We start from the raw sequence: 24,560 nt of genomic DNA on the forward strand, positions 1-24,560 counted from the left end.
CAATTACATTTATCAATACCAGCTTTTTTCAAACATTTAGAAATAGATCTACCATATGTAAACTTTGGACAACCTCTGGGCCTTTTAGATCGAACCCAACAAGATATCATTTTTCTCGGTAACCTTTCCCACGACATACGCATTACATGACCAGCCCATTGTAATTGCTTTTTTACAACATACAAATCAATCGATTTTAAAGAACATAGATAACAACGTAAGCCTTTCCTGCCAAGCCCGAAAGCGATTGGTGTGGCACATAACACGAACACATTGATGATGAAATCTCGATAATAACTTAAATAACTTTTCTGTAACACACCAACATTCAGCACCATACAAGAGTATGGGTAAAACAAAAGAAGAATAAACTTTACCCTTTGTGACATAATCGACACTACAGGAGCTGAAAATCGATTTTCTCAGTGCGCCGAACGCATTTCCCGCTTTACGAATACGTGTTTCAATCTCGAGGTCATCCGTACCATTTGTTGTAATGATACTTCCTAAATATGCAAACTGGCTAACGATTGGGATGTATCGGTTATTGGTTAAAATGATGTCAGAGAAATCAGCTTTATCGTAATCTTCTCGCGATTCGTAAAGAGAAGGTGCCTTGGCACAGAAGAGCAATTCCGTTTTTGAGCTTTGACGAGGCTCTGTTACTCCGGTGTGGATTTCTGTACCAAAGCGAGAAAAGTGGTGAACTAGTGATTGCGTCTCAACAACAGCATCATGACGATTATCGAATACGACTGCAGTATCATCTGCATATTCTGAATCAAGCAACGAAATTGGTTCTCCACGTGCTTTGAACGATCTACCTGTCATTTGAGCATCATTTTTGGTCATGAATACACAAGGAGTGGCAGAACATTTTATTCTCCAACTACTGATGGTTGCTGTGATGAAGAACGTGAAGAGCATGGGGCCTAGGACATCCCCTTGTTTAACACCGATACTATTGTTGATGGGATCAGTGATGAAGTTGTTGTCGATTTTAACAGCAAATGTCTTGTGTAAAGCAGTTAGGAGGTTCACAAGTTTAGGTGGCACACCGTACTTCAGTAAAATGCCCCATAACAATTTTCTGGGCACTCTGTCAAACGCTTTGACTAAGTCAAGAAATAACACCCACGACTCTAGTCCATGCTCACTCCTTTTCTTAATTGCGGATTTGATTGTGAAGACAGCGTCAATGCAGCCACGTTTTGGTCGGAAGCCGCATTGTTGCTCATGATCTAGCTGCTCTTCTATCGGAAGCAATCGGGCGTGTAAAATGTTAGCAATGATTTTGTATGTAATTTCTAACAACATTATCCCACGATAGTTTTTGGGTAGTGATAAGTCACCTTTCTTTGGGAGTACAATCAGTCGACCGATGTTCCATTCATCAGGAACAATTTCTGTATTCCAAAAATTTATAATGATCTGTCGTAAGATGATACGAGTATCCGGATGATTTAACAACGCTTTTAGGGGTTGGGACATGATTCCTGTTTCACCTGGTGCATTATTTTTGAGCTTGAGCGTAGCTTTTTGGATTTCTTCATCTGTCGGAGGGTGGTCATATTCTTTGTGGACAGGGTGTTGGGAAATTTCGTCCAGCACTGTGGGATCGTACGTGCCGTCTTGATCAAAAAGATTCTTGAAGTGGTTATAGAAAACGGTGTCGTTTTCCTCGGGTGTTTGACATGTAGAGCCATCTGGCTTTTTCATTTGTTTTTGTACAGATGGACGAATTTTTGCTAGAGAACCTCTAAGTATTTTAATAGATTCCCAAGCTTTCTTGGTACCAAAGTCATTAATGTTATTGCAATGGAACTCTATCCACTTGTTTTTAGCAATTTTGACTTCACGTTTCAGCTTCTTTCGTGCATGTTTCAATTTCTCACTGCTATTTCTCGTCCTCCTTCGTAGCACTCTTTGCATTGCTTCATTACGATTGTTTATCAACGGGATCAAAGTTTCTTTATTTGCTTCAAACCAGCCTGGCTGTGCTCTAGGTTTGGTTGGTAAAATCGAATGACAAGCCGAGGATACAGATTTGATAATCTCTGTATGGGTTACTGTATTTGGAGTGTTCACCTTCACATGTTCGCAAAAGTTGTAACATACAGTTCTGTCATTTAAAACAGTGTAATCAAGATTTATTAAGCGATTTCGAGGGGTAGAAGAATGAGACTTAAAAGCTAAAAAACCCATTCTTGTTATGCATAAGTTAGATTAGATACTATATGTTTGTGTGAGTAATATTTATATTTACTAAAAGTAGTCGATGAAAAATGACTTTATCTTGACAAATACAAACCTAACAGAATAACTTACAATGAAGGGGTAGACAATGATGCTGGTGAAAAACGCTGTGATATTGGAGTGGCATCAATGGATGCAAATCGTTTGTTGGATGGTTGTTCTGGCGTGATATGACTCCTCTTGATCGATTGCTAAATACAAAAGGTTTTTGTTGAAGTTTCTTCAATATTTTCAGTTTTTTAAAGCTTAATAATTTTTGAAAAACAGAAATTTTACAATTCTTTTAAGAATCTTCACCGAATTACGAAAGTCTGAGGGATTTCTTGAAAATAAAGACCCTAAAAAATGGTAAGATATCTGTGTAAGAGAGGCACAGTGTTGCAATTAAGTTTTGTGAATATGGACGGAAACCTTAGGATTAGATGGTCATTTGAACCAAAACCACTCTTACTGGCAAGACGGAAAAAAATAGTAAAAGTAAGGTGTATATGAATCTTATACATCAAGCAAAATCGTTTCTTAGCAAAGACTTACTTTACTTTCAGGGGTTGTTGCATAACTTCCAAGCATTGTATCTTCCTCATCAAATCTGCATTATCATCATACAATAGTTTAGTAAAGGAAATTTTTAATAACAACAAATTCTTCTCAAGACAAGCCTTATTTTTCATTCCTCTTGAAAATTTTTTACAACCGAATTTAAACAGAATTACAATACATAGTTTGATGAGCGAACTGAGCAAGGTTCACTACATTTTTTCCAAATATTTCAGAGTCCCTGAAAACTTGTTCCTGGGCCCCTATAATCAAACTATTTCAGTAACAATACCCCAGATATGCACCAAGTGGGACCATTTGTTTGCATTCGTAGGTTTTTCAAATGTACATCTTTTAAATCAGAAGAAATCTTCTTGCATTTTGAATCCAGCCATTTTTAAAGTCTCCAGACTACTAAAATTTTAGTATTATTTTGGTAAAAATAACTCATCCCAGGGCCTTATAAACCAGCTTTCAATAAAAAAACTGACTGTAATGAGTTACCCAAAGAAAAATGTACAGTATGCAATTAAAGTTGAATCCAATCATCGAGGCTACCACTAAAGTTGAAAATGTTTTCAAAACTACTAGAAAAATATCAAAAGGATACAGGCTAGATATGTTGTTTCCTGTATAAGATTTTCTGTGTGGTGTTTGTGCACTACTCTTTTTCACATTTGAAGTCTTCTTCCCTTTCAACAATTGCTGAATAAGAAAAAATAAATGGTTAGAAAATCATAGACAAAAAGGTACAAAATAAATAACAGTGAGCAGAAACTGTACCCAAAAAATAAAATGAAAGTCACAGTCCTCTAAATTAATGTTCTATTTTAAGAATTCTTTGAAATAAAAAATAATTTAATTTTTTTTTGAAATTTCATAGTGATTGATAAGATAAGATTTAGATGATCTTATAGTATGTCCCATTTATTTCATTTGGAAAATGACTTTTTAATTAAAAATTCTATTCCCGATTCTCTCAGAATATGCAAACAAGTGCCTTTACCTTATCAAACATGGATCAGTGATTTCAAAAAATTGCCAATACATTTATTATAGAGGCAACAATATGAGGAACTCAGTATAGTCAAGTTGAAAAAACATACCTTTTTCTCAAAATCATCAAGTGTTTCTTCTGTTATAACAGTACATTCTGTAGCTTTCAACGCAAATGTCATCCATTGTGCAGTGATATCTTCAGCTGTAAGCTTGAAAGTTTTACACAAGCCTGTCACTGTAAGAAGAAATTGAATTCCATAGCGCTGTATACTGGACAATGTAATAAGAAAACATTCTCTTTTTTTTCTAGGAGTCATTTTTCTGATTTTCTTTTTTCCTAAATTGGCCTTAACTTCTAAGAGATACTATACTAACAAAAGGAAGATCAGAATCACTAATAGCAAAATGTTTTGTTCCACTTTAGCAGTAAGGAAAGAAATATTCTTGACAACCATGCTATCTTAATGGGAGTCTTTATTTATATACTGGGTGCGCCTCAAAAAGTTTCTCTTTTTAAAGTTGATTTTCTCAAGGCCTAAAAATTTCAAAACAACCATTCCTTTTTCAGAAAGTGCTCAAAAACGTTAAAAATCAACCTGACAGGATTCCCATGGGAATCAATCGGGCACCATTTTGGGCTAATCTTTTCCTTTACAAATATGAGCAAAGGTATATGAGCAAGCTCACTCAATCAAGTGGATTGTCAATTGATGGTCTGTGCAATCGAGCACTAGACAGAAAATTGTTATATGTTTAGAAATATTTATGATGATAAGTATAGTGCTATGATTAGTATTTGGTAAAATTTATATATATAGTCTGTCTAACACTTATAGCGTGATAACTTTACTTCTACCCGTTGTTTTTTTTTTCTTTGTTTTTTGTTTTTGTTTTAACACGAACAATGGTGCTGTGGTTATTGTTCACCATTAATTACGACCGATGTCGAATCCCCTGATTCAAGCACTTCCATTAGGGAAAAGGGGGATGCGCCTTTCTTTGTCAGAACGTTGGCCAGTTGATGACTTCCACCAATCCATTGCAGGATGATTTCGTCAGTATTGATCATTTGCCTTAGAGCATTTATCTCTACACGGAGTCGTCTGTCAGTCACAGCCTTTGTTGAACCGGCACATTCAAAGAGTGATCTGCTATCAGTTAGGCAGACAACTTCTGTCTTGGACAAGAATTCTTTAATCATTTTTGCTAAGAAAAACGATGCGTCTGCACCATCTACAGAAGCTAGTGTCTCGGCTGCAAGAGTTGATCGGACTACTCGACGAACCTTGTTTGAGCTCCAGGAAATCGGTGATGATTTTCCTGAGCCATCAGTTAAGAAGACAATGTAGCCACCTTGACTCTGACCACCTTCAATGTTGTTAAAGCTGGCGTCAGTGAATACCTTGATGCTCAAGCTATCCAAATTCAGTTTTGGCACCGTCATGTGACAGGTGTAAGCTTTTACGAACTTTATCGTCTTGTTAACAAGTTTGATGTCAGATATTGTGGCTGTTCTTGTTCTTGATGACAAATCGCTTACCGTGAAGCTGATTTCTGGTCTTGACATACATACCACCAATTGAGCTTACCAAGTGTTTGCCTCAATTTAGTCCTTTCAATTTCATTGATTGGATCATCGTTTACGCACTTCATTCTCTCTGATTCTAGAGTGATTGGTTCCAATTCTGTGACGTAATCATTTTGACTGATGGTAATAATTCCATCCTCGTGTTGGTTGAGATTAATACCAATGTATTTGAAGTGTTGCACGTGTTCGCTGCTGGTTCTGAAGATGCCCTTTAGCTTTGATATAGTATTTGTGAAGGTAGTGCTTCCTGCCCAAATCCCATCATCAACAAAGCACACTAATATTCCAATTAATGATGCATTAGATGATCAGATGAAAATCCCTTGATCTAAATCGATGGGCTTTCCACCAAGTTTGATAAGCTCACTTCTTAATTTTAAATACCAGCTACGGCTTGCGTCAGCAAGGCAATACGGTTTTGGAAAGTCTCCAAAGGTACTTGGTGTTGGCTTCCTTTGGTGGTTGAACAAACACTTCTCGATCAATTTCCTTCCCTTGAAGGAAGGCAGTTTTGACATCTAGGTTTCAGTTTAAGTTGTTCCTTTTGAGGAGAATTGTGTGTCTCAACTGAAGTGGATTGAGTTTGTAATTGCTAGGTAGGTTTAGTTGGTGGATCATTATTGATGGGTGTTAGAGAATCTTCTACGTCTGATTCTGATTCTTCTGATGATTGATGGCTCACGTTTGGAATGTTTAATCTTGGGAGTCTTTCTTCAGTGGTACTGGTCGTCTCTGCCTCCGTTTTCTCCTCTGAATGAATAGGTTTGTCGTTTTCATGTACCAATTTAGCGCGACAAGGATGAACACGAACATAGTAACTCCCATGTTTGACTAGAATTTGCTGACCGTCCTGACCAAGCACAGTACCAGGACACTTCCATTCGTTGCTATCATTTCTCTTGTAGTATACACGATCTCCTTCGATAGACTCTTCTGCAAAAACTTTTATTAGCTTTTGTCTCACATCTTCGTAAACTAAATCCGTTATTGTTGCTTTTATGAGTCTTTCATGAGAATTGTCGAGATTGGCAGCTTTTAGAAGCCGATACGCTAGCAGATCATCTGGGTAGTTAATATAGTTCTTTATCTTATAATATCTTTTGTCAAATTCTGTTAGAAAATCTCGTATCTTCTTCTCTTTTGTTCGTCTATAAGTCTCAAATTTCTCAATGGCATCAAACTTTTCTGTCAACTTATCCTTTGCATAGATCTTATCAAGCCTATCGATGATCTTTTGAACTCCATCTTCAGAAGATATCTGCTCTCTCGAAAGTTCCAATGCAGCTTCTTGTGATTTCCCGTCAAGAGTGAGTACAAGGGACGGTCCTTGCTTCTTTTTGTCCAATGTTGTAAGCTCCGTCCAAATTCAAATTAATTTCTTCCAATCCTCATAGTTCTTACTTTGGGATAGCAGAGGAGGAGCTTTATTATATGATACTGATGTTGCCATTTTCCTCTGCTTGCATGAAAATTGAAGTAAATTTTCTAGAAGTATAAAACCTTTAACTACTCAAAATGGAAACACTAAAGACAAAACCCACAAAGCAAAATAATACAACAATACAAATACAACAAAAATCTAGAATGAACATTCACAGAAAATCAATCAGGTTGGAGTTGAAAAGGAAAATATGATGACATAGAAATCCATCATTGCAAAACTAGTGATCTAAAGCGACTACAAGGAAGAAAGCAACTCAATATGAGTTAAGATGGAAAGAAGTAACTCAATATGAGTCAAAAAATATTTCAAGAAAACACATTATCTGTTCCTCAGTTTTCGACCTACACAGGATTTTGGCCATTTGTGAAAATATCCTCCTATATGATGGAAATAGGGTTGTGTAGGTAGCTCAAGCAGTGTTAATTAGACACCACCTTAGATAAAAGAATGTAAAAAGATGTGTTTAGTGAAAGTATAAAACGCGCGCAAATATAAAATAAACTAAAACTTAAAATCCACGTAACCAGCCGAAGTAACGGAAAAGAAATATACTTTCTGCTAGACAAAGTTACCACACCTTTGTCCCGTTTCTGCCACAACGTTGTACAAAGCATACTAGATAGGGAGGAACTGGGATGGATTGCCACTATCCAACCCGGTGGCTCTCACACACATTTTACAGTTCAAAGAAGAAGATAGAAAGAGTGGGAAAAGAATGAGAATTTAGCCCCGTACACCTGTGACCGATCATCACAAAAGCTGGCTAACGACTGAATCTTGAGAAAGTTGAAATCTTTCAAATTCTGAAATATGACAGACAATCACCCTATAAAGACTGCAATCTAGCTTTGCGTTATCAGCACCCTGACGGCACATTCTTTCAATGAAAACTTTAGCTTTAACTTTCAGGTCCTCGAAAAGTAACGTTGATCGAGCAATCCTGAGAAGTTCACCAACAAACGAAGAATAAAAAATGGATTCAGGCATGTTGCTATCTTTATGTGGCATTCGAACAATAGAAAAAGGAAAAGCGTCACGCTTATCAAACAGCTTGTAAATAAAAATCCCATCTTTGATGGAAATATCTAGGTTTAAAAAAAAGCATGAGATCCAGAATGTTCAATTTTTAGTTCAAGTTCATCTGGATAGATTTCTCCATACACAGATTGAAACAAGTTCCCATCATTAATAGCACACAAATCGTCAATGAATCTCTTTGTTGAATGAAAATGGTGAGCTTTACCCTTACCTTCCTCAATGAGCTTGCTCGTGTACCGTTTTTCATATTGGTAGAGGAAGAGGTTAGCCCGAAATGGTGCTGGACACAACATTGCCACCTGCCTTGAAAAAACAATTTTTAATAAGATGCTTGAGGAAAATAAGGTTAAGGCTCACCATTTTCATTCAACTAAAAGATTCATCGATGATTTGTGTGCTATCAATGATGGGAACTTGTTTCAATCAAAATTAAGCACTCTGAAAATCACGCTTCTTTTTTAAACCTGGATGTTACCATCAAAGTCACGATTTTTATTACTAAGTTGTTTGATATAACGGGTCAAAAGTGTAGCAACTTTGTCTAATAGGAAGTATCCTTCTTTTTTCACTGCTATTTCATTTCTTCGGCTGGTTCTGAGGATTTTATGTTTCAGTAAATTTTATACTATTGCATGCATTTTATACTTTCACAAAACAGCTATTTTACAATCTGTTATCTATAGTGGTGTCTAATTAACACTGCTTGGCCTACCTGCACAACCTTTTTTCATAATATAGGAGAATATTTTCATAAATGGCTGAAATCCTGTTAGGTTGAAAACAGAAAAACAGATTATGTGTTTCGTGAAAGTATCCATTTGTTATTGACTCATATTGAGTTGCTTCTTCTTTCCATGCTCCCTCATATTGAGCTACATTCTTCCAGAGGTAATTTATATCTTTAGTTTTTTAATTTGATGGATCTCCATTTCATCACATTTTTTCCATTTCTTTACAAACCTGATAGCCTTTTATAGGTTTGATTCCCATGAAGAATCATAATGGGGAGCACGATTTTCAATGATTAGTCTGCACCGGAACTCTGGAACCTTCCGGTGCTATTCCAGTGTTCCAGAGCAAAAAATTGATATGTGTGATATAATTACGATAGCGCTCACCGCGGCTGTGCTAATCTTGTAAAAAACTAACTGCGCACATATTTTTTAAAAATCTACCAGACTCATGTTAGTGAAACCTTACGTTTTTTAATTTTTTCGATATTTCGACCAGTGATGCTTTCGATTATAAAGTGAAAAATTCGAATTCATTAATGGCTGAAACCATCATCCCACAAAGACTATAAGTATTTTATAAAAACATCTGCATATTTATTGTACGCTACCTTAATTCAGATACCCCCCAGTTCAAAAGGTCCAAAAGTCCATTTTCATGAAATTTGAGATCTTTAGTTTTTCTCAATCTCTGGCTCTCAATCTCTCTGGCTTTCTTTTTATGTATAATTTATATATATAGTCTAGAAGTATAAAACCTTTAACTACTCAAAATGGAAACACTAAAGACAAAACCCACAAAACAAAAAGACAATACAAATACAACAAAAATCTAGAATGAACATTCACAGAAAATCAATCAGGTTGGAGTTGAAAAGGAAAATATGATGACATAGAAATCCATCAATGCAAAACTAGTGATCTAAAGCGACTACAAGGAAGAAAGCAACTCAATATGAGTTAAGATGGAAAGAAGTAACTCAATATGAGTCAAAAAATATTTCAAGAAAACACATTATCTGTTCCTCACTTTTCGACCTACACAGGATTTTGGCCATTTGTGAAAATATCCTCCTATATGATGGAGAAGTTCACCAACAAACGAAGAATAAAAAATGGATTCAGGCATGTTGCTATCTTTATGTGGCATTCGAACAATAGAAAAAGGAAAAGCGTCACGCTTATCAAACAGCTTGTAAATAAAAATCCCATCTTTGATGGAAATATCTAGGTTTAAAAAAGAAGCATGAGATCCAGAATGTTCAATTTTTAGTTCAAGTTCATCTGGATAGATTTCTCCATACACAGATTGAAACAAGTTCCCATCATTAATAGCACACAAATCGTCAATATATCTCTTTGTTGAATGAAAATGGTGAGCTTTACCCTTACCTTCCTCAATGAGCTTGCTCGTGTACCGTTGTTCATATTGGTAGAGGAAGAGGTTAGCCCAAAATGGTGCTGGATCAATTTCCATGGGAATTCCAATCACGTGACACAACAATGTCACCTGCCTTGAAAAAAACAATTTTTAATAAGATGCTTGAGGAAAATAAGGTTAAGGCTTGCCATTTTCATTCAACTAAAAGATTCATCGATGATTTGTGTGCTATCAATGATGGGAACTTGTTTCAATCAAAATTAAGCACTCTGAAAATCATGCTTCTTTTTTGAACCTGGATGTTACCATCAAAGACACAAAGTCACGATTTTTATTACTAAGTTGTTTGATATAACAGGTCAAAAGTGTGGCAACTTTGTCTAATAGGAAGTATCCTTCTTTTTTCACTGCTATTTCATTTCTTCGGCTGGTTCTGTGGATTTTATGTTTCAGTAGATTTTATACTATTGCATGCATTTTATACTTTCACAAAACAGATATTTTACAATCTGTTATCTATAGTGGTGTCTAATTAACACTGCTTGGCCTACCTGCACAACCTTTTTTCATAATATAGGAGAATATTTTCATAAATGGAAATTAGAGTTTTTCAGCGTTCCGAAAAAAATGCATAGCAGGAATTTTTTCATCTTAACAGGATCGATTCTCAACAAAAAAATACATCTTTTGGTCTTTGGGTATGTTTCTGACGTTTTTCCTTCAAAGAATATCAATCACTTTCCTTTTCCCCTTGAGCGCGTGAGAAAAAATGATTAGCTCACGTTTTCGCGCAGGTGAATAAAGATGAGACGGAAATCTTGCACTGAGGGTGCTACTTAGTTTCCGCCCTATTTTGCGCCCACGATGGAATGGTCCAAACAGGGGGGTATTCCAAATGATAAACTATGTCTTTCTGTAATTTTCTGAGAGATACATATAGTATATTGAATATTATTAACTTATATATTTAAGTATTTTTGAGCGCAAATTTGAATATATGGTTAAACAATAAACAAATGATAACAGTTCTGTTTATTCCTCAAACCCCCGGGAAAAGTTTTTTTATCGACTTAGCTATTTTACAAATCTCGGAAAAGAGCTCCCATAGGAATTCCGATACCTAACCCGATTGGTTAATTTTTTAGAACGGCTTCAAGAAAGTCATAATGGCAGATAATTTTAAAAGTTTCTGAGGAAATGTGTGTAATTTATCGATGTTGATGGCTTGTTGATTCTTTAAAGAAAAAAGATAACAGGTATAGCTTTTTCTAATCCTGGAATATCAAGGTTCCAGCTACACTGTCATTAAAATACAAAGTTAAATCAAAACAAAAATAGTAGAGTAGAGCTGCTGTGAGCGGAGCTGCATAGTTGTATTTTAATGACCAGCCAGGTCATTCATTTGAGGGCTATGCATGTTAGCCTCCACTGATGCAAGTTATTGTCGCACACCTCTTCCTTTCATCCCTTTTCTTAAAATCGGAGGTAAGAAAATCTTTCAAAGCTCCCATATCAAATATCTTGGTATTTTGATTGATTCGCATCTCAATTGGAAAGCTCACACCACTTTTTTGTCAGCCAAACTTGCTCGAGCAAATGGTATCTTATCTAAGCTCAGGCACTACGTTCCAACAAAAACTCTAGTTAACATCTACTTCGCTCTATTTCACTCTCATCTCCAATATGGTTGTCAGCTCTGGGGCCTCACTGAAAAAACCACATCCAAACCTATATTTATTCTTCAAAAGAAAGCCTTACGTCTCATGACTTTTCATTCCTTTCAATGTCCTTCTTCTCCACTCTTTTCTGATCTTAAAATTCTTAAAATCTTTGACCTAGTCAAATCTCTTAATATTTCATTTGTTCACAAATTCCTGAACAATAGATTACCCCAAGATCTTCTTAATTTTTTTGAATTTGTTCAGCTTGAAGCTGAAGGTGACGATAATCAAGGTACCAGAGGAGCAAGATTGAAGCTCCTTTTTGTTCCTTCCTACAATACACCCCTCATCCCACAGTGCAGCCATTCAGCTAAGTGACTAATTTTTCTTCTTTCTTCTGATTGCACAAGAATCCCTGCCCCGCACACGTTACTTTAATGGGATAAATTTTCGCGGGGATTAATTTTCGCGGATTTCGCGGATTTGGGTGTCATCCGCGAAAATAAGTCCCATTGGAAATTTGAAAAAGGCCCATCCGCGAAATATTTCTAAACAAAACTCAAAATATGTCAAATAAATATTATTTGAATGGTTACTTGCATCAAAGAGGCGCAAATAATGTGTATTTCAACAACCAATATGCATGATTTGACAGTAAAAGTCACAAAATCGAGAAAATAATGCCCCCCCAATAGTGCCATCCGCGAAAATTAATCCCCGCGAAATCTTAAAATTTCGCGGATGAGCTTAACCGCGAAATTTAATCCCCGCGAAAATTTATCCCATTAAAGTATTCCCACAAGCTTCAAAAGGATTGTCAACTCTTAAACTGTAGGATCAGCTGCACATGACAGAGTTTGGAATTCCATGTGCAGCTGAGCAGGTAACAATCCTTACACTTTCACCTCCATACGTCAACCCTAATCGTAACTATGTCTGACAATGTTGAACGGCAAAACAAGGTTGAAGCTGCAGAGAATCTGATTGCTGAATTGTGCATTTCTGCTCCAAATGATGAAGTTAAGTCTTGCCTTAGATGTTATGAATATGGCAAATCCCTCGATCAACTTACTAAAGACATTGACAAATCCAACAAACCTGTTCTGGAATCAACTTTAGCCTACCTGAAAGTCGAAAATCAAGAACAATATGTAAAATCAGCAAATGTCAATGCACTAATTTGCAGACTACAAAATCTTCTTCCTGACGAATGCTCAGTATGTAATGAGACATATTGCTTCAAAATCGAAGACACTCCATTGTTAGCATGTGTCTTTTGTGGCCAAGAAGTCCATCGTAAATGCTACCTTCAACTCCTTGGTGCAACAACAATGGAATTTGACATTGCTTCCTTCAAAAAGACTTTCAACCCTTTCAATCTCCCTGGACTTTACTACGTCTGTCAACCCTGTGAACTAACCAAAATCCCACAAGATGATTGTGGAAAAAAGAAAAGGTTCATAAAGAATAAAGATTCTACACCACCTACCCAGCCAGAATTAAGCAGCCCTCCAGAAACCCAAAGACAAAACCAATTCACCAACTTACCCTACCAACCAATACCAGATCTTCCCAATCGACAAATAGAAAGAATCTATCCAGATCTTGAGAATATTGAACAAATCAATCTCCTTGATGAGGACTTAACAGAAATACCTGCACCAGACTTTCCCAAAGAAACCCGCAAAAAGACATCTGCACCAGACCATCCCAAGGACGATCAAATTGAACAAACTGCACCAAATTCACCCAAAGGCAATGACAACCAAACATTGCTTCAAAAGGAGATGACCTGTCGTTTCTACGTTAAAGGGAATTGCAAGCATGGCTTGAGAGGGAAAAACTGTTCCTTTAACCACCCAAGGATGTGCAAGAAGCTACTTTCACATGGAACTCGAGCCCCCAGAGGATGTAATAAAGGAAAACAATGTCAAGACTTCCATCCTAAAATGTGCTCAACTTCAATTACTAAAGGCTGCTGTTACCAAAAAGACTGTAATCTCAGGCATGTAAGAGGGACAAAAAAAGAGAAGCCCAAACCTGAGGTGAGCAACAAGGACCCAAATTTTTTAGAATCAGTCCACCTTCTGAAAGAAGAGATAATGAAGGTAATGGACACAAAGTTCTCTTACATAATGAGCCAGATATCACCTGTGACAAGATACCAACCTATGGCTCCACAGCAACAACAACCAACACCAATTCTACCAGGATTTTTACCAGCCCAACCCCCCATCAACAAAACAATGAAACAAATGGAAATTCCACCCCTCATGCAAATGTACATACCACCTCCAAAGAACCTTCAACAACCACCCCGCTTCCATCCACTGAAGAATCTGCAAGACTTCTCAATGACTCAAATGCAACAATGAATTACTTCTCCTTCCTCAACATACAAGGTCTCTCTCCAAAAACAGTTGAATCTAAAACACCATATTTGAAGGATATTCTGACACCTTCCAATCAAATCTTTATTGGCCTATCAGAAACCTGGCTGAAAGATCAACTTGATGCAGAACTAGCCATTGATGGGTATACAATTTTCAGGTCAGACAGAAAAAGACAGAAAAAATCCAAAAGAGGACGCGACAGTGGAGGCACTGCTTTCTATGTGAGAGACGATATAGCTAATACTTTTGAAAAAGTTGTGGAATTCTCCAACGGAGTTGTTGAAATCCTTGCTCTGCATTCGAAATCTGAAAATCTTGTCATCGCAACTGTTTACCGCCAACCAGATAATTCAGCGAATGGATACCCTTCAAGACTGAATGAATTTCAAGACGGGATATCTAAGTTGAAATCAAAGATTCTGGACATTGGCAGTCCCACACCAGATGTAATTATTGGTGGAGATTTCAATTTACCCCACATAGCATGGCCCTTGTGTATCCGAAAACAAGCATCGTATCCTGAAGAACCTAAAATGATAGAGTTTCTGGATCAATTCCTTCAAGATCTACATATGAACTGATACATTACCAAACCAACCCATAAGGATGGGAACACCTTGGATCTTGTACTTACCAATAATGACAGTTTGATTCTCTCCCACAATATTCTTACGACTCTAAATAGCATTTCTCATCACTCGTTAATTGAAATGGCTACCTTATATCAACCAAATGCTACTACCGAGCCATCCCACAGTCAACCTAAGCTTTCACTCTTCGACTCTTTGAACTTCTTTAGTGACGCTGTTCGCTGGTCAGATCTCGATGCCAGTTTAGAAAATTATGACTGGGATATGGAGTTCAGAAAGAAACCTCCAAATGACATGTTAGAAAGCTTCTACAAAATCACCTTTCAAATTGCACAAAATCATGTTCCACCAAGAAGAGTAAAGCAAAAAAGATATGACCCTTCTCAAAGACTTAAAACTAACTTGACTTGAAGAAGACGCAGGATAAACAAGCTCTTAATTCATACCACTTCGCCTTCAAGACGTAATAAACTCACAAAAGAGCTAATTTCAATTGAAGTAAGACTTCAAAAAGCTTATAAACATTCATTTCAATTTGAGGAAGATAGAGCAATAAAAGCAATCAAGAAAAACCCAAAATACTTCTACTCATATGCAAAACAATTTGCAAAAGTCAAAAACAAAATTGGACCGCTAATTGATGGAGAAAACCTTATCAGTGATCCAAAAAAGATGGCAGATATTCTCTCCAAACAATACAGCTCAGTCTTCAGCACACCCAAACATCCTCCCCCTTCAACAACTGACCAACCAGTGCAGATGGAAGATATCCCACTAACAAGAAAGGACTTTGAAGATATGATAGATGAACTTGATAATACTTCTGCTGCTGGACCAGATGGCTTCCCTGCAATTTTTCTAAAACACTGCAAAAAATCACTATCAAGACCTCTTCTCATCCTTTGGAGAAAATGCCTCGATACTGGAAAGACCCCTGAAACTCTAAAGAAATCTCTCATTGTACCTATCCACAAAGGAGGAAATCGAACTCAACCCGAAAGATATCGCCCAGTCGCTCTCACCTCACACCTAATAAAGATTTTCGAAAAGATTCTTCGAAAGCATATGACACACTTTATTGAAGAGAACGATTTATTCAATGCAAATCAACATGGATTTCGCTCTGGCAGATCATGCCTCAGTCAACTTTTGTCACACTACGATGAGATTCTATCTCTACTCGAGCAAGGCAAGAATGCAGATGTTGTCTACCTTGATTTCTCCAAAGCATTTGACAAAGTGGACTTAAACCTCGCTCTTACCAAAGTTCAAAATCTTGGTATTGGTGGAAAAATCTTGAAATGGTTACAATCGTTTTTAACCAATCGCTATCAAACCGTACTAGTGGATGGGACTCCATCTAACCCAACACCTGTCATATCAGGCATCCCACAAGGGAGTGTTTTGGGACCATTTATTTTCCTCATCTTAATGGGGGACATTGATGAAAAAGTCCAACACTCTTCGACAAGAAGCTTTGCAGATGACACAAGACTCATCAAAGGCATCAAAATCGTCGAGGATACTGTACACAAAAACTTCAAGGAGACCTAAATTCAGTCTATGTATGGTCAGATGATAATAACATGGAGTTTAATGCTGTCAAGTTTGAGCTGCTGAGATGTGGCCCAAACACTGAAGTTAAAGCTGAAACACACTACACAAGCAGTAGCAACATTGAAATCAAAGAATATGAATATATCAAAGACCTTGGAGTACTGATGTCCAATGATTGTAAATTCAAACACCACATCAACAATGTTGTTATCAATGCTCGTAAAACCTCATCCTGGATCCTGAGAACTTTCAGAACAAGAGCAGCTACACCAATGCTCACTCTCTGGAAATCTCTTGTTCTCCCAAAACTCGAATATTGTTCTCAACTCTGGAACCCATGGCTAAAATGTGATATACAAAGTCTTGAAATGGTCCAGTGGAGCTTCATTCGAAAAATCATTCACCCTGAAAAATCATACTGGTCAAGATTGAAGGCATTCAAGCTTTATTCGCTAGAAAGAAGACGTGAAAGATACATGATCATCTACACGTGGAAGATCCTTGAAAACCTTGTGCCTAATATCAACCAGTCAGACGGGTTACAACCTGTTTTCCAACCCAGACTTGGAAGATTGTGCTTTGTGAAAGCCCGAATCACAGGAACATCAGTTGCCCTACAGTCAATCCGACATAATTTCTTATCAACCCGTGGGCCAATCTTGTTCAACTCCCTCCCTAAAGAATTGAGGAATTTAAGTGGATGCCCTGTGCTAGAATTCAAAAAGAAGCTAGACAAGTTCCTTGTTTCTGTTCCGGATGAACCTTCTGTTCTAGGTGCAACAACAAATGCTGCATCCAACTCAATCAAACATCAAATCAATAATCGGCAGGCGGACATTGGATTGTTCACCTAGATGGAAGACCATCGAAAGCACTTCCAAGTATTCCAAGTAAGTATACCATTACTTTTGGTAACAAATCTTTTTCTAAAATCTGCATAATACAATGGAATAGTATTCAGCGATCTTATCCAAATATTACTCTGAGCTCATCTGATTCTAGCTTTGTCAAATCTCTTGCCTCTACTCACTGTCTTAGGGAATACTGAGCACACTCCCTACCCACAGCTTATCTTTAATCCGTAAATAAATAAAAAATTTCAAATTAATCTACTGAAATAATTTATGTATTTTACAATTGTTACTTGCACTTAGGTGGCCGCATCTTTATGATTAGTCCAGGCTATAAGGCGGTCTCCATCCTTTTTTATTTTGTGGATACCGTCTCATGTATCTTAAGTGTTCAAATGGTAAATAAATAGTTACTTACTTCAAACAGAGAAAAAAAAAGAATTATAAAGTGTCTTACATTTTTCCAAGACTGGAAGGTTCCCTTCAATATCTATTCCTATATCTCCAAATTCTGTTGATAACTCCTCTTCAAGCTCTGGGTTGCTCATTTTGAAGCTGTCGATTGACCAATTGATTTGTTGAGAATGAAAAGCAGCTTTTTTACGAAAAACAGCACAATAACAAAAAAAGTTTGATGGCTGGTTCCCGCGCAAATTAGTTCTTCGGCTACCGGTAAGTTCTCAAAAGCTTTACCTAAGTTTAGAGAAATCTTCTTTATCTACCCGCGGCGCTCCTTTATCTTTGATATTTTGAATACTTTTTTTCCGCGTCGTCTCCCATAAAGTATTAACTACATTCAGGTACCTTCAGTTTACTTAGTCGCCAAGCACCGCGCGGAGAGAAGACGATCAAATCAAAGGTGAGAAAAATATGAATGAATTTTTCATCATTTTACAAACAAAACTTGACGAAACTTGTTTTTATTAAAATTTCCTTCTCCATCATATCTTTATATTGTTTTATTTTGTTTGCTTGCTCCTGAGCTGCGTGTTAAAAAACAATTCACCACACGCTCTTCATTCATGTTTGTTTTGATTTTTGTTTGAAGAAGCGATCTTCTTCTATGCTCCATCCAGGGGATGTCAATCGAATATTTTGATTGTCGAACCAATCGAACCCGATCGAACTCAATCAAAGTGATCGATCGGACATAATCGAACCCAATCGAACCCAATCGAAATTTTACATTTTTCCGATTTTGATTGATTTCAATTGTCCGATTGATCACTTCGATTGGGTTCGATCGATTCGATTGATCATTTCGATTGAGTTTGATTGAGTTCGATTGATTCGATTGACAATCAAATTCGATTGTGTTCGATTGACATCCCCTGGTATGCTATAAAAAACTTTTGAAGCAAGCGGTATACATTTGGCGAGTTCTCTGTTCTCGCGTAGCAACGGGTGTTAAAAATGCATATGTCAGTTCGGGAAGTTGCATAGATCCGCAGCGTTGCAAAATTTCACATTTTTTGCGTTGTCATATTCTGCAGCGCTGTGAAATTCGGCAGCTTTATCCCTGCACAATTTTGCAGCCCTAGCCTATGGACCAAAGCCGGCATCGCAGGGCCTGGACCGGGGTCCCAAAATAATGTGCATTTTGAAGAACAACCCAAAAGGAAACTTTTCACCTTAGTATTTTAATTTCCTACCTAGCGATTATTCACAATCATTCTTGGAAGAAATGCTACTTTGTTCAAATATGCAAGATTTTGCCTAGTTTTGCTTCTGTTTGCAAAAATTGGTCGTCATAGTTGGTGCTCATAATCGCACACTTCCATTGGGAACGTTGCGAAAAATTGCAGTGCACCCTGAGGTAATCGTTGCAAAAAAAGCAACATTGCGAAATTTTGCAACGTTGCGGATCTCTGCAATTTCCCAAACTGATGTGGGCGGACGAGCAGTCGAAAAAATTCCCGTGTTTTTTTTAATCACGCCAGTAATTAGGAGGCGGGTGGTGATGTGAACAAAACAATTTAGCTATACTTTAAAAGAACAAATTGCTTTTCCCGGATTTTTTTCGCATCTCCGCACTGGTAGTGACACTCATAAGCCAAGCAACTTTCGCTGACGTCAAACCAAATGTTTCATTTTTCCGTGAACTTTGAACCCTTCAAACTTTTTTTCTATGTATGCTAAAGCGTTCCGGTTTTTACTAAAAGAAAGCCTGTGATCTTAGCTTTATATAACAGCGGTATATAACACTGTGGCACGTGCATTTGGTTTGGGAATGTGAAAAACAAATGCTGTTCCTGAATAGTGCGAAAAATGCGAACTACCCATGTCTAAACTTTTTCAATATATCTCCAGATAACAGATTTTTTGAAATTCTGTAGAAAGGTCCAAGTTCCTGAATAGTTTTACTATGTTTTGTGAAAAAATCATAACCATCAGTAAAATACTCGTTCATCTATTTAAGATTGAGGCGAACCCTAAAAATATTTTTGTTTCCGGTCCACCGGGTGAAGAAAAAAACACTCACCCGGCCGGTCGCAAAAAAATTTTTTTTGCTAAATTTCGATCCCAAAACTTGATTTTTTAAAGCACTCGTAGAAGTTAAAATGATGGTCATATTTACCTTAAATCTGTAGTAACTTGACACCGCTACAGGCTTCGGCATAAGAAAAATTCACGTGTGATCATCGCGTACGCCTAGATTTTGATTTATAGTGGTTTAGGCGTGCGATCATCAAATGCTTAATTTTCATCGTTTATATTTTCAATTGGGTTACAATATCTCTAAGAACTGGACACTCTCTTTCATTTTGAATATTTATCTTCAATTGCTAAAGGCTCCAAACTGTGAATACGAAGTGAACTTTTTTGAGAAAAAAGTAGAGTGAGAGAAACATTTCCCCAATTTTTTAAATCCTCACTTTATGAGTGTTTCTTTTTATTTTACTCACAAGTCAGCATGATTCCTTTTATAAAAACAAAGCTGTTTACTTACTGAAAAGTCCCCACTTTGTGAATGTTTCTATTTATTTTACTCACAAATCAGCATGATTCTTTTATAAAAGTTGTATGTAAAAAAAAAACATTCTTAAAAGTTGAGTTGCAAGCAAGAATTAACAAAAACAATGCAGGGTTTAGTTTGAGATGAATAAAATTTCATTTCTATAACAATGATCAGGATAAAACCTTCATTCCAAGTGATTTCTAGGCATGCATTTTACAGTGGCATATAAAATATCACGTGCAATAAATCACACGCCTCAAAAACTGATTCACGACAGTTTTCCAAACAAACAAACTAACCCTAACCCTAACGATGATGTACGAAAAAAAATGCAGCCGGGTGACGACGAAATAAATTTTCACCCGGCCGGTGGACCGGAAACAAAAATTTTTTTCCGGTTCGCCTGAAGAAAAAAATTTGCGAAGAAAAATAAACCTTGAGCACAAAAAATGCTTTTTTAAACACTTTTTTCCACCGAAAAACAAATAACTTTTATAGACTTACCTTCCCCAAATATTAAAGAAGCCTTTGCTAATTAAAGTAAATGAGATAAGATAAGATAAAACCTTAAAATCAACCAGAATTTACAACCTTTCGTCCAAAGCAAAAGACCTGCTTTTCTCGCCGCCATCTTGTTTTAGAATGAGAATTATTTTCGGTTCCAGTTCCCACAGTCTTTTTTTCATCCAACTAGATCGTGCGATTTCACTTTCGCTTTCTCTAGTCCAATAAGACTGCAGGATTTGAGTCATGTGACATCTCTATTGAAAAACCCGCGCGGAATAAAATAGAAATACAGGGTCGCACTACTGGCTACAGTTACTGAAAGCAAACAATTAAGGCCAATATTTTTGGTTTTTCTGAAAGACAAAAGATATAGGAAGCTTTACTGAAGGAGGGATAAGGCTGGAACTAACTATTTAAAAGATATGGACAAAAAAAGGCACTTTGTGATTAAGATTTTACTGAAAAACTTTAATTCTCTTACCCCCGTCCCGGGCCCCCCTGATATGAGCAAGGGAACCATATTGGTCACCCCTACTGAAAATTTCAGATCAAAACAAACAAGGAATTACTGTAATTCCTGTAACTCGATGAAAACTGGAAAAAGTTGGTTATTGACTGTTTCTGATCTTAAAGTGCTATTTTTTGGTAAAAGTTATGCAATTTATGTTTGGATTTCTAGAAAGCTTACCCATTCATTGTCAATATATTTTTTATTTGAAAGTACTGTAATCTCTTCATGGAATAAAAAGATATAGTCAAATCTTGTAGGGTCATTTTTCAAAAAGTTTTTGCCAAAATCGATTTTCGCATTTTGCCATTTTACCCTATGCAAACGCATGTGGTGGACACAGGCTACAGTAGATGGGAGATTGGTAATTTTGCAAAACGTTCTTGGTCTTGCAACATTTGAAAATTCGAATTCCGTGTAAGAAAAAAAAGTTGCAACTGTTGATGAAAAAATGTTTCTGGAAATACCGGGTGCGCCACAAAAAAGTTTCTCTCTTTAAAACTGATTTTTTCGAAATCTAAGAATTAAGAAACAACCATTCCTATTCCATCAGAAAGAAGAAAGATAAACTTAAATTTTGATGGGTCATTTAATAAATTCGATTCATTAGATCAAAAATTATGCTCAATCGAATAAAAAAGTAGGTCGATTTTTAACGTTTTTGAGCACTTTCAGAAAGTAACTTTTTTATTCAATAGAACATAACTCTCGATCTAATGAACGGAATTTCCTAAATGACGCATCAAAATTTAAGTTTATCTTTCTTCTTTCCAATGGAATAGGAATTGTTCTTTTAAAATTTTTAGATTTCGGGAAAATTAGTTTTAAAGAGAGAAACTTTTTTGTGGCGCACCCGGTAGAGGAAAAATTTGTTGAAGGCTGAAACTTTGTATGTTTATCAGAAAAAGGGTGAGGAATTCAAAAGTCACATTCGCTAATTCTAGTCTTTCCAGAGGCTCCTTGAAAATGGGTTCTACCACCTTTTTTGACTTTTCCAAGCTACTTTTTTTCAAAAACAAAATTAAAACAATTCAATGTCTTCTTTTTTCCAAAATAAATATATATCTTTCGTTATTCTGATGAATATACTAAATATTTTACAAATATTTTTATATAATGATAGTCTAACATCATCAAAGAATCCTCCCTCCAAATTTCAGGCCTTTAGCTACACTAGAAAAAGAGATGCTAAATTAAAAAAGCATGACTAGAAAAATCTTCTTTTTTCTTTTTTGACACATTTTTCGAATTTTTCCAAGCTATTTTCCTAACCCTTTTTTCGACATTTTTAGTCAAATTTTCGACACATTAATTTGAATATCTCTACAACCACTTACCCTCTGGAGGCCTATGGACCCCTCATTTTCATTTCCTCGTGAAAGTTATAGTTTTCTGGAAATTTGAATTCCTCTTGGGCCTCGCAAATTAATATCTGTAGTAGATTTTCTTAGCATCACTCGATCTAACCCACCCACCCTATAGCGTCAAAATGACACACTTACTTTGTTTGCTACATCGTCTAGGGCGGCCATCGAAAAATTGTTCTATTCGTGTCACCCGTCCGCATCATATTTTCCGCTAAGTTTTCCGGCTTTGGGAAGTAGCAATGTTTTTGGATGTTTTTTGTTGTTTTCGATGGGAAATGGTAAGAAACTTAAGTTTACAAGTGTCATTTAGTTTTTTCTTGCTTATAGAATGGCAGGATCCTGGATGGTTTCCCTAACTGGTAGAGACCCCTCCCTGCCCAGTTGACGGCCAGTCTAGTCTGTGACCGAATGTTTTTAAACCCAGAAAAGTCATACAAAAATAAACCTCTGAAGAATTTCTTTTAGTAGTTATCTTCCTGGACATATTTTCCCTGTACTGTGTAAAAAATTTTCAACTACCATTCTTAAAAATACTTGTCCAAAAGGATGAGTATGTTAGAAAGCATTTCCATAAAAATCAGCCCAATACAGTTTCCTTTGTCTGAAATATTGATGAAAGTTGATGCAATCAGTTTCGAAATTTGACGCCCAGTGCGCGACCACCAAAATCGAAAATAAGAAAAAGAAGACTCTACATTTCGATAAAAACATTCCAGACGCAGAGAAAAAAAGGAGAATTTCTTTCCACTCAATCTTTTGTTTTGAAATAGCCCGTCATTTTCATTTCGCTTTGGCATGTTCTTTCCAGAAGTTTTGAAGTCTATGATAGGTCTTCATTTGATAAAAACAAGGAAATCTTTTAAATTAAAACAAACATGAATGAACGTGTTCAAAATGGTCTAATTTTCAATGAAATCAAATGTTAGTGAAAAAAATTTGAATTAGAAAATTTGGGTTGCAAAGTCTGCAAGGGGCTCTGCTGAGTAACAAAATTTGTCCAAGCATGCCCAAATATTTTTCAACCAATTCTTTTATCCATTACATAATCAAATAATGCTGTTGAAAAAATAATTTGGACCACTATTTGGGAGCACTATGATTTTCTGGAGCACTATAATTTCTAATGAAAATAATTCAGAAAATTTTTGAAAATGAAAATGAAAAAAGACATTTATTATTTTTTTTCCTAGCAACAAATATGATTTTTAAAATTTTACACTAAGATTATATAAATTCACAAATTTCACGAATCCAAAGATTTGAAAATTTATGCGATAGCATAACTTTTTTTTTGCAAACTTTTTGGAAATTTAATCCTTCCTTAAATTGATGCACTTAAGGTACTCAATTGATTTACAGCAGTAGTGTTCTTAGGTGTGTTGGAAAATCTGTGTAGGAGAGCAGATTTTTATGACATAGACATTTGAATTATTTATTTTGGGTCCATGTCTATGTTGCCATTTTATTAGAGAGGTTTTCGTCGAACATGGGGTTTTTGCTCAAAATGTTGTTGGTTTTAGCAAGGATTTCAATTCCATAAGGGCAGATATACGCAAATCCTGGACCTAAGTGATTTTGATTTCCTTGAAGTAGTTTGTTGATTTTACATAATGACTCTGTAACTATTTTAATCAAAAAACTAGTTTCTTTTTTGATACCTTAGTGAAAGAAATATAAATTCACTCTTCAAAGAGCTCTAATTCAACAATGGCTGTTGCTCTTCCTAAAGATATGTCAAGAGATTTGATGACTTATCGTGAACCATGTGATATGACAGTTGAAGTTACAAAGGCTTCAAATAATTTGTCTAATTTAGGTAAGTATTTCAATCAACAGTTTTCGGATTATAATAAAGCAAAAACGAAATTCATATAATCAAGAAGCCCGTTGGGCGTGAAGGCCCAGCAAAAGTGAAATTTTTGCGCGCGATTTTCGCGAATTTCGGAATTTCTAAAAATTCCAAAAAATGTTTAACAAGATTTCAAATTTCCCCCAGGAAAGGGATGGCCAAAAGATTTAAAATTTTACTGCGTCGAACAAAACACAATGAAAAATAAGTCAACAAGGATAATTCTCCCTTTCTTCATTTCTTAGAACAGGGAAACGTAGCATCATGGAAAAAGTTCCAATCTTGTTCAAATTTACACATGAGCTACATTTTAGTCTCCATTGCCATAATCCATTAATAATCGG

General features: G+C 36.2%; 1 protein-coding gene across 1 annotated transcript in view; it reads right to left on the bottom strand.

The window, feature by feature from the left end:
* LOC136809007 (DNA polymerase alpha subunit B-like) overlaps positions 1–17,668 on the bottom strand; it is a gene marked incomplete at its 3' end in the record, with an annotated part of 33,563 nt that extends 15,895 nt beyond the window's left edge. Inside the window, 5 exon segments of the mRNA XM_067065585.1 lie at positions 2,329–2,447; positions 2,791–2,845; positions 3,404–3,498; positions 3,900–4,027; positions 17,484–17,668. Coding sequence (XP_066921686.1) covers positions 2,329–2,447; positions 2,791–2,845; positions 3,404–3,498; positions 3,900–4,027; positions 17,484–17,574 — 488 coding nt within the window.
* Between the last annotated feature and the right edge of the window lie 6,892 nt (positions 17,669–24,560).

This window comes from Clytia hemisphaerica, unplaced genomic scaffold (genome assembly GCF_902728285.1).
Source record: "Clytia hemisphaerica strain Z4C2 unplaced genomic scaffold, Clytia hemisphaerica genome assembly, whole genome shotgun sequence".
Taxonomy (NCBI): domain Eukaryota; kingdom Metazoa; phylum Cnidaria; class Hydrozoa; order Leptothecata; family Clytiidae; genus Clytia; species Clytia hemisphaerica.